Source organism: Benincasa hispida, chromosome 5 (genome assembly GCF_027475165.1).
Source record: "Benincasa hispida cultivar pf3 chromosome 5, pf3_genome.v1.1, whole genome shotgun sequence".
NCBI lineage: Eukaryota > Viridiplantae > Streptophyta > Magnoliopsida > Cucurbitales > Cucurbitaceae > Benincasa > Benincasa hispida.
Window position 1 is genome coordinate 1,344,832 of NC_143482.1, and position 12,051 is coordinate 1,356,882.

The window sequence follows — 12,051 nt, forward strand, 5'->3', positions numbered from 1 at the left end:
TCTAATGAGAATCAGTTTTTGGATTAATTTGAATTGTTCAAATTAATTGAGGGAATAAATTATATATGATATAATTAATTAAATTTTAATTATACATGATATAATTACTATAATGTATTTGATACATTATAATATTAAGTATTTATAGGAGAAAATAAATATTTGAATATGATTTAAATATTAATTATACAAATTGGATTCATATAATTAAATTTAATGTAAATATGATTTATATTAAAAATCATTGGTGAGAGAAAATAAACTATAAGGGATGTTTGGGGGCCATCATGAGATGATATATCCCCACATCCTATATCATCTCAGCGTTTGGAAGCCCATTATTCTATCTCACTGATTTTAATTGTTGGTAGGGCCCATTTTCGGAACGTGTTTTGTATCTCACTGTCATTTTTCTTCCGTGTATCATATATCATCTTAGTGCTTGAACATACTCGATTGTTCATACTTGATCAAAGCTCCCCAAACATCAGAATTTCCCACATCATATATCATCTTAGTGCCCAAACAGCCCCTATAGGTTATATTGTATATGATAGAATATTAAAACTATAGGTTATATGTTATATTTGATATAACATATAGTTTAATATATATTAATATGATAACTAAGTTAGTTATCATATTAATATATATTAAATTAAATTCAATAAATAAAATTTATTAATTTAAAATTAATTTAAAGTAATAACTCATTTCCCCTTTTTTCTCTCAAAATGTGCCTGAGTGGATGGTCTCTTTGGGCAATCTTCTTCTTCCTATAAATTTTGTCAGAGGAAAGTTCTATGTAGATTTTGAGAAATCTCAGAGAAAACAAAATCAATCATTCCTCTTCCTCTTCATTTTTCCTTCTCCCTCTCAACCAAAATAGTCAGAGCTCACACCTCTTAGATTCTCTAACTGAGTATACTAAGGTTTCCTATTGGTGGTGTCTATTTGGTCATTTTTTGGTTTCCATTCGTGATTTGCACGGAGAAGGGGTTTTTACATGAAGATTGAATTTCTTCAAGAGTAAGCCTTGTGGAATTTCTTTTCTTCTTTGTTTTAAGTATGCTATAATTTATCTGTAAAATGCATAATTTTTTGTTATCTCTGTTAAATTTATATTTTGTAAAAATGAAAATTTTGGGACGATCCCGCTTCCGCTCAAAGTCCCTTCATAGGGCTCTTTCAATGGGGACATTAGAAAATGCTTCCGCACATGTTTTTTCTATATGATTTTTATTCCTTTCATTTGAGTAATTGTCAGATGACATGTTTTCACTTATTTGCTTTGGATCATTTTCTTTGTAAATGTTTTATTTAGGATCTCAATTAAATGTTTTAGTTATTGAATTTATTATTAAATTAATATTTTAGTTTAGAATTGTTACTTATGTTTTCACTGAATTTACGTTATAATGGTCAAAATGTTTGAATGAGAATGTGCATTATATGTAAAGGCCCTTGTCTGAGTACTCGAAAGATTAACTATAAACTAACACCTCTAAAAGATTGAGGCCTCATTGTTCAAGACCACGTACTTTATAAATTTTGTTATAATTAAGTTCTTATTGTGATAAATATTGTTAAAAAAATTTAATGAGATTTCCTATAAATCTATATTGATAAACTATATTAAATAGTTTGTTTATAAATTATAAAGTGTAAGTCGTATATTTTATATTATATCTCTAAATTTATATTTTATTTTATTTTATGTATTAATTTTTTTAAAAGAAAACTAAAATTATATATAAAAATCAAGATTTTCTTTTGGATGAAGTGAGAGGCTCAAACTTTTTTGACCTCTTAATCAATAATATATATAATTTATACTGGTCAAACTATCCTCATATTAACAAAATTATGATATTAAATTTCATCAATGTGTTAGCATTTTCACATTTTCATAGGTTCGACATCAAATAAAAGGTGAGTCGTTATTCTACTATATTCTAGAGAAAATCATAACATATATCAGTAATAAAAATATAATATAATTATAAACATATTAACTTGGGTTAAAAAACGTAAAATATTTATTTGCAATTCAAATTAGTTTTTCCTTGTAATTTTTCTAGAAATATCTTGTCAATATTTATATTCAAATTGATCCTACAAAGTATTAAATTTCCATCAACATGTCGATATTTTCATGTTTTCTTGAATTTGATATCAACTTGGGAGGTAAATTGATATTTTCGTTATATCATTGAAAAATCAACCAAACATAATAATTAAACAATAAAATATCATTAATATAATTATAATATAAAAAATAGTGATAAAATATTTATTTACAAATTTAAATTTATTTTTAAAACCCATCAAAATTAAAATTTTATCGGCATAAAGATATTCCTAAAATTAGGATGATGATATTTACATCGACATTTATAGTTTATTTATTGATTCTATCACATCAATACGCACATTTTAAACCTTTTGCAAAGTCATGGTTATCCTCTTTTACCTTTTTTTTTTTTTTTTTTTTTTGCGAATCTTAAATTTATATTAAAAATAAATCGAATGTCAACTAGAATATTAATTGCATGTCTTCTTCTTCCTTTGGCCACTCTCCACTTTCCTCTACACCTAAAACTTCGGACACAGAGAGAGAAATAAACTGTTTCCGTTTCAATGGCGGACGCCACTGTCAAAAACAACCGCACACCTCATATCCTCGCGATCCCCTACCCAGCGCAGGGCCACATCAGTCCGTTGCTCCAATTCTCGAAGCGCCTGCAGAAAAAAGGAGCCAAAGTTAGCCTCGTCACAACCAAATTCATCGCTCGCACTTCTCACTCCATTTCTTCTTCTTTCCCTCTCCTCACCATCTCCGACGGCCACGACGACGGCGGTATCGACTCCGCTGAGAGCATCCAGAGCTACCTCGATTCCCTCCGTCGATTTGGATCTGAGTCGCTGCGGGAGGTTCTACAGCAGCTCTCCTCCTCTGCTTCCCCTGTCAATTGCGTCATCTACGATGGCTTCCTCTCTTGGGTTCTAAATGTCGCGAACGAGTTCGAGATTGGAAAGGCGGTGTTCTTCACTCAATCTTGTGCCGTCGCGGACATTTATTACCATGTTTACAAAGGATTAGTCGAGTTACCTCTTCCGGATAAAGAGATTGAAATTCCTGGTTTGCCGCCGCTGAAACCGCCGGAATTTCCGTCGTTTATATATCAATTAGGAACATATCCAGCGTATTACGATGTGATTGTGAATCAGTACGCCAACATCCATAAAGCGGATTGGATTTTCTGGAACACATTTTACGAATTGGAGCGAGAGGTAATTGAAATTCGTTACTCAATCGGTGAAATCGACTTCGAATTTTGGAGTAATTTGGTTGTAATGATGATTGTTATTTTAGGTTTTGGAGTGTTTGAAGAGAATATGGCCAGCGATTAGGACGGTCGGACCGAGTATTCCTTCAGCATTCTTGGACGGACGGATTGAAGATGACAGAGACTACGGGCTCAGCTTCTTCAATCCGAACGGCGATGCTAGTCTGAAGTGGCTTGACGGCCGCCGGAAAGGGTCGGTGGTTTTTGTGTCGTTTGGGAGTTTAGGGGCGGTGTCGGTAAAGCAAATGGAGGAGACGGCCAACTGCTTGAAGAACTGTAAATGCCAATTTTTGTGGGTGGTAATCTCTCGATCATTCTTTCTATTTTATTTTTTTCTTTTTGAAAGTTCTTTCTAATTTTCTTTTTAGATATGTTATTTTAAATTTTGGTTTAATTTCTATTTTGGTTCTTCAAATTAGAATTTTGTTCTATTTTAGACTATAAATTTTCACAAACCTCCATTTGAATTAGGGGTTAACCCAGGTTGAAAGACTTTTTATCCCCAACTCAATTATTTAAATTTCTTCGATCTAAACCACTCTTATTAAAAAATGAACCCAACCCAATCCAACTATAAAATATTTGGGTTGGATTGAGTTGGTTCAGATTAATCGGGCCATTTGTTTAAAAAAAATTTCTAAAAAGAAGCATAATGTAAATATGTAAAAATCTTATTTAATTATTTTCATATATTAAATTCAAATTAACAACTCAATTTTAATTTATAGTTTGGTTAATCAATTTTTTCGGGTCATCGGGTTTTTTGAACACCCCTAGTTTGAATCACTAAACTTCAAAAAAAATATTTATTTTGGTTCTTATTAATAAGAGAGTATGTTAACTTTTGTCTTTCATTTGATTCAAGAAAATTTAAGAAATGATTTTAAGTCATGTGATTTGAAATTCGTGAAATGATTATAAATTAATTATTTGTTTGGAATGAGAAAGATTTGAAATTGATATATTTAAAATTTTGTGTTTGGGTGTAATATGAAAAGAAAAGAAAGTTGAATTTACTAATATATATTTTTAACTATGATATGTTAATTGAAAAGTAGAATTTGACTAGGTTAATTCAAGCATTGTTTAGTAATCATTTCGTTTTTTGTTTTAATTTTTAAAGAACTAAGTCTATTTCCTCCCAATTTCTTCCAATGATTTGTATCTTTCGTTAAGTACGATGGTTGAATTTTTAGTCAAATTTTAAAAACAAAAACAACTTTTTTTAGTCTTCAAAATTTAGTTTGGTTTTTTAAACTATTGGTAAAAGTAGATAATAAAGGAAGAAATTTGAAGGTGAAAAATAATATCTATAGGCTTAATTTTCAAAAATAAAAACAAAATGGTTACAAAATAAAAGCAAAGTAATTTACTTTCAAATCTCATGAAATCCTGTAAACATGAGTATTTTAGCCAGGAAAGTTTTCTTTAAGTCAAATGGGATTTGAAATCATTTGGATTTTAAAATCATTTCATTTCTTGGAATACCAAACAATGGAATTCATTTGCAATCTATTATGAATTGAAATCCCTTAAAATCATGAAGTTCCAAACGGGTCATTAAAGATAAAATCCGTTTAATGATGAAATTGTATCTAGCATGAGTTGAACAAAGACGAAGGTGACGTAAAATATCAATAACTAATATGTCAAAATAGTGAACAAACAAAATCTTAAATGTAAAATATAACTTTTGAGATCTCATATAAAAAATCACGTTGCCATCTAAGCGAAGGTGCTGGTTAGAGGCCTCGTGGCTCAAACATATGAATCATGGAGATGATAGACAACCTTGAGCTTGAACATGTCTTGAAAGTGACTTGTGAGAAAAATGATGATTATTATGGATATGGAAAAACAGTGAGAGAGATTCAGATTGGGAAGGAGAGAATTTTGAGTGGTTATAGGAATTTTTTTAAGGGGGAGAAATATGTCAGATATGAGAGAAGTAATTAAAGGTTGAGAAAGAAAGGACTTGGGAAGAGACATTCTTGGGTAGAGAAGAGACGATGGACAACAAATTAATTTCTTTTTTTTCTTATAATAAAAATAAAATAAAATAAAAAGACAAGAATGTTAGAGATGTCTATTTCTCTCACGGAGATGAGCTCCACATAGACTATGACACAATTCAGCTTTATTTATTTATTATAATAAATTAATGTTATGTTGTTCTTATTAGTAAATTTCAAAATATATCGATTAGTAGTCTAGATCATGAATATGTTTGAATTTAATATTCAAATTTATATTATATATATGAATAATTTGATTAGTAATTATATCATTTTATTAGAAAATTAGAGCATTTATCTTTAAATTCAAATTGTTTTTCTTTTAAACTAATCATATAAAAAAAACTTAGTGAGAAATTTAACTATTTAATTAAGTTTTTTTTTTTATTTGGGTTGATTGATTTTTTAAAAAAATTAAATGGGAGAAAATTTTCGACAATTAATTTGATCTCTACAAATTTTTCATGAAGAATTTCTGCCTCAATCCTCGAAGGAAATTTCACGAAATTGGGAAGTTAGGACCGGGATGGAGAAGCCTTCTCCATCCCGGGCTCCACCATGGACATCTTTAGTTGAAAGGTGGATTTATAGAGACAAGAGATGGTGGTATTGATGTATTGAAAAGTGAGGAGTAGATTTAAACGAGGATAGAAAAGAGAGAACTAATTGAAGAGAGAGAAAAAAGTGGAATTGAAAAGAGAGATTGCTAATTTGATTTTTTTTTTTTTTTTTTCAATGTGAAAATGAAAAGGGGAATTTAAACGAGGTGAGAAAGATAAAAAGAAAATGATAATATACAAAATAAAGGGTGAAGGTTGGGTTTAAAGGGAGTTTGAAACTTCATGCTAATGATATTTATTTTTATTTTATTTTCCACTTAAGAAAAAAAAAAAAAAAAAAAGCAATGAAAACGCGTGGATGCCAAAAGAAAAACGAGGAGATAAAAGAAAAGGAGAAAAAAAAACTTGTGATAAAAGGAAAAAAAATGAGGAGTGGGTTTTGAAGTGAAAAAAAAAAAGATAAAAAGATGTAGATTGTTAAAGACTCGTTTGATAATTATTTTGTTTTGAAAATTAAATCTATAGACGTTAATTTTACTTCTAAATTTCTTTTTTTGTTATCTATCTTTTACCTATAGTTTAAAAAATTAAGCCAAGTTTTGGAATTAAAAAAAAAAGTAGCTTTTAAAAAGTTATTTTTGTTTTTAGAATTTGGTTAAGAATTTAACCATTATACTTAATATTTATGCAAATTATTGTAAGAAAAAGAGAAGTAGACTTAATTTTCAAAAAAACAAAAACAAAAAACCAAATGGTTACTAAATGAGGCATTTACTTTTTGTTTTTGTTTTTAAAAAATAAGTTTATAAGCACTATTTCTACCTCTAAATTTTTTCATTTATCTACTTTTTACCAATAGTTTAAAAAAACAAGCCAAAATTTGAAAAAAAAAACACTTTTAAATTTTTTTTTTTTTTGGTTTTTAGAATTTGGCTAAGAGTTCAATCATTGTACTAAAGGAAGATTCAACTCATTTAAGAAATAGAGAGGAAAGAGGCTTAATTTTCAAAAATAAAAAACAAAAAACGAAGTGATTATCAAACCTAACTTAAATAAGTAGGATTTTATGTGATTTTATTTAAATATATATATATATATATATAATCAAAGTTTATTATTATTTCAAAGTTATTCTTAAATTTTCATAAGTAAATATAGTTCAATAATAATTGGTATGATACGGTTATTCTTAAATTATTATTATTATTATTATTATTATTTTAAAAAAAATGAGAATAGGAAAATATAACAGCCATCACATCTATGTTTTTACTTTACATTATTTATTATTATTGTTGTTGTTGTTACGTGTATTTGCACTTTGGATTATGAAGCACAAACATAGATACGGTTACACAATATGGATACGACGATTCATCAATTTCTAAAAAACTAAGATACGAATACATCTAAGAATATATCATTTTTTATATTTTTTTAATATATATATTTCTAAAAAAGAAGATACTGATACATTGAAATTACATTTTCTTTTTCTTAAAAAAAATCTATGATATAGATAAATTTAGCATAAGTTAATAACAGAAAAGTGCTCGTATTACAAAGAAGAAGAAGAAAGAAGAAGAAGAAGATTAGAGGGAGAAGTATGAAGATAAACAAAGAATTTCTTTTCAAATGGTTTATATTTTGGTAGACTTTGTGGAGACTCAAATGTGAAGATAAAGATAAGAGGATTCTACGGTTTGGTCTTTTATTTATTTTTTTCCTTTTAGTTTTGGACTCGAGTAGTAATCTTTTTAAATAGGTTGCCCAATTTTAGATTGAGAAAGATTCGATGAGTTGTTTGTCTTTTTTTCTTTAAAAAAAGTACTCGTAGAAATAGATACGTCAAATCGCATGTCAGATATGTATCTGAAAGTATCGATATTTGATACGTGTTTGATATGGATTTGTTGTCTTACATGAAGTATCTGTTCTTTGTAGACTGACTTTGGAGAATAGTGAGTTTTATTTTTTATTCTTTTGCGTCTGAGGAATGTGCCGTGGGCTACGGTGCAGGCCACTCATTTGTCCTTTTTTTTCCCTCTTCTTTTTGTAAGTTCTAAATTCTTTGAAATTTTAGTTTTTTTTTTTCCTTCTTTTAATTTGTTCAGAATATTTATTTTTTTATATAATTTAATTTTCATATTTATATTTTGTACTTTATTCATGTGTAATCTCTTTTATTTTTTTTTGGTTGCATGTAACTTTTTATTTATTTTATTTTAGGTACTTATTATCTTCTCATTTTATTGTATTGGTATGATATAAAAAATACATTAAATTAATCGGTCTTAATCCTTATTTGTTTTTATAAAAGAACTAATGATAGACTTTAGAAAATTTGAAAATCTTGTTTTTTAAATTCTTGAAATGAGTAGTTGATTCTTTGGAAATTTGAAATCCATCCCTGACATGTTTTCACTAAAACTTTAATATGTTCTTTTATGTTCCATTATTATGCTTCTTAAGTGGTTATTGTTGTTTGTTTTTATAATGTTTTCCTTAAGGTGATTTTTATATCTAATTTAATATTTTTTCTAATACTTTACATTTTTTAAACCCCTTTAAAAAAAAAAAAAAGTTCTTTGCAAAGTCGTTTAAATTGCATTTGGGTGCTTTTGAACATCTAAAAGCTTCTGTATTATTTCAAAAAGTTTTCTAACTTTTTTTTCCTAAGAATTTGGTTTTAAGACTATTTTCTCTTTAAAAAAGTTAGTACGGCGTACTCCAAAAATATTTAGGAGTCCGATTTTTTAGAATTTTTTAAATCATAATCTTTAGGAGTATGAGATTGGATACTAAGAAAAAATGAATTTAATTAATTTTTACTTTTTAGAAAAAAAAATCCTTTATTAATAGACTATTCCTATAGTGGATTTCAGAAATTTTCTCAAATTTTTTAGGTAAATTTGTTGTTTTTTTTTTATAAAATCTTATATAACAACATTAATGGATGGTCTTCATTTATTTTATGATCGTGATTACAAATATTGAAAAAATGAGGGGTAAAATAAGACTTTTTTAAAAAACATTTTTAATTCAAGATTTAAAATGTGACCACCATTTTTGAAAACATGTATTATAGGGTGCTAACACCTTCCATAAACCCAAGTGACTTTTGAACTTAACTCTAATTTTCGCTAACAATTTTAATTTTTTTTAATTAAAGTTTATTTTATTTCAATGTCTAATTACACCATAAAAAGAATTGATGGCGACTTCTTTCTTTTTTTTTAAAAAAAAAAAAAAAAAAATTCCTTTTAAGGACACCAGCCACTCCATGTCATCTCAAGTATGTGGCCGCAAGCATTCTTCATAATTCCAAAATATATCTACATTGTGTCATTTTTGCAAGAAAATTATTATTATTATTTAATTAATTTTTACAAAAGTGATTAAATTTAAAAGAGATATACTTCGGTGCATTCTAGAGTGTATATATCTTTGTGCAACCCCACTCCAAGGAACAAGTTTAAAGAAAATTAAAAAAGAAAAACAATTTGACAAGTGGTAAACCATGGTTTGACAATGAATTGGATTTGGACAATTTAGAGTGTACAGATTAAAATATATTAAAACTGAAGGAAAGACGATGAAATTCAAAGTACATTAACCAAAACTCTATTGACTAACAATGGTGATCTAAGAACTTTGGAACCTCTTTTGAAATGTTGTAATCTATTAGTCAATGGGTTTGATTCATTGAATCCTCTTAATTTCACTCGAAAGAACATGATTTCAAATGCAGGTCAGGACATCGGAGGCGGCGAAGCTTCCGAGAGATTTTATGGCAGAGACAAAAGAGAGAGGGCTCGTGGTTTCGTGGTGCCGGCAATTGGAGGTTTTGGCGCATGAAGCGATCGGATGCTTCGTGACACACTGTGGCTGGAACTCCACATTGGAGGCAATCTGTTTGGGAGTTCCCATGGTGGCAGTGCCGGGATGGACCGACCAGACTACGAATGCCAAGTTTATCACCGACGTTTGGAAAGTGGGCGTCAAAGCTCCGGCCGACAGCGGCGGTGTTGTGGGACGAGAAGCTCTGTTGCAAGGCATAGAGGAAGTGATGGGGGAAGAAAAAGGCGGTGAGATTAGAGAAAATGCTGTCGTATGGAAGGCATCGGCCCTAAAGGCATTTGAGGCTGGTGGAAGCTTCGATGGGGTTGTCGATGAATTTCTTGCCAAAATTAGTAGTCGCTTTTAGCTTTTGTTCTTTGTTCTTTAGGATCAACATTAGATGAAGACTTCACATATGTCGATCAACTTTCATTTTCTGAACTTTTGTTGCAATGTGTCTGTTTTGAGGACTAAATTGTTGTGTAACTTTATTTCAATTTCAAACTTTTCTTCTTCGTGTTATGTTAACTTTATTTTCGAATTCTATAACATATTTGTAAGACTTTTACCTATTGAATGAACTTGGGTCAGTGTTTGAGATATTTTGTTTGTTATTACCTACAAGTCAATTTGACTAATAATATTCTAAATGAATATATATATATATATACATTTAAAATAGTTTTTCTCTTTTGCAAAAATAGCCCTATACTGATGCCAAATTGAATCGTCGATAGATACTGGCTATAATGATGCCAAAACAATGTTGTCGACATAATACAACTGCTGACGATACATTGTAATGTCGGCAGAGGCGGGTTATTTCGAAACTAGAAGTGTGACATCAACATAAGACAACTGTCGTCAGTAAATATTGACGTCTACAGTTCTTTGATACACCGATGCAAGACAATACCGTCGGTAGATAAGAATTGTCGACGCCCAATATGTTTGCCGGTGTGTAACTTTCCTATGTCGATGCTACACATTCAGCGTCGTCATAGGTTCAAATTGACGATTCAGTTCTATGTGTCAATAGAACCCGCGTACGCTAATGCCTACCCATTTGCCATTAGCAATGTCTATCCCGAAGGCCAATTGGCATCGACATAGGTTATGCCAATAATTTTTCAATCTACGCTTATGTTTTTTGTATCAGAAAAAGTTTTGATTCTTGTACGGGTAAGTCATTAGTCAAAGGTACACTAGAAACTCCATACTCTTGTATATTATCAAGCTTTTCACTTTACAACTAAATTAAGCATTGAAGTGTGTGTAATTTGACAACAAACTAGTGTTTATTTCTTTTTTATTGTAGGACATTCGTACTATTTGCCTAAAAATATATATAATTTTACCGCTGATTCAATTTTCAAAATCAATAGTGTAAATATATATACACACGGTAACAACCTACATATTTGAATAAGAGGATTTTTCACCAAAGTGACAAACAAAAGATTTAAGCTTCATTTGGTAACCATTTAGGTCCCGTTGGTTTTTTATTTTTGTTTCTAAAAATTAAGCCTATAGACATTACTTCTCCTTTTAAATTTCTTTCTTAGTTATTTACCTTTTACCAATTGTTTAAGAAACCAAGCCAAAATTTGAAAACTAAAAAAATAGCTTTTGAAAACTTGTTTTTGTTATTGGAATTTGGCTAAAAATTCAACCATTGTACTCGATAAAGATGCAAATCATGGTAAAAAAAATGGGAGGAAATGGGCTTAATTTTAAAAAACAAGAATAAAAAAACGAAATAGTTACTAAACAAGACCTTAACTTTTGATTTTTGTTTTTGAAAATTAAGTCTATAGATTCTACTTCAACCTCCAAATTTCTTCCTTTGTTATCTATTTTTTATTAATTGTTTAAAAAATCAAACAAAAATTTGAAGACTAAAAAAAGTAGCTTTTAAAATTTTATTTTGTTTTAGAATTTGACAAATAATTCAACCATTGTATTCAAGAAATGTGCAAATCATTGTAAAAAATAAAGAGAAAATAGATTTAATTTGTAAAAACTAAAAAAAAATAAAAATAATTACCAAATGGAGCCTTAAATATTTGTAGAGCTGGCCAGTGAGATTTGTATTCCTTACTATTTGTATCATATGAGTTTTACCAAACTTTTTTATTTTTAAGGAGAAAAGATTATTTAATGGAGGTAGTATAAGACAATTATTGTTAAACGTAAGTTGGTTTAACAAATATTTATAAGGTTAATCTTTAATTTATGCATTCACCCTCACCAGATTGGCAATTAATTTAAGAATTTGCATTTTAA

General features: G+C 28.8%; 1 protein-coding gene across 1 annotated transcript; it reads left to right on the forward strand.

Annotated features, from left to right (window-relative positions):
• Positions 1 to 2,430: 2,430 nt before the first annotated feature.
• LOC120077865 (mogroside I-E synthase-like) lies at positions 2,431 to 10,367 on the forward strand. Its single transcript, XM_039031948.2, has 3 exons — positions 2,431 to 3,294; positions 3,377 to 3,649; positions 9,677 to 10,367. The coding sequence occupies exons 1-3, from the start codon at positions 2,641 to 2,643 to the stop codon at positions 10,130 to 10,132; spliced, it is 1,383 nt and encodes a 460-aa protein (XP_038887876.1). The 5' UTR covers positions 2,431 to 2,640; the 3' UTR covers positions 10,133 to 10,367.
• The last annotated feature ends 1,684 nt before the right edge of the window (positions 10,368 to 12,051 follow it).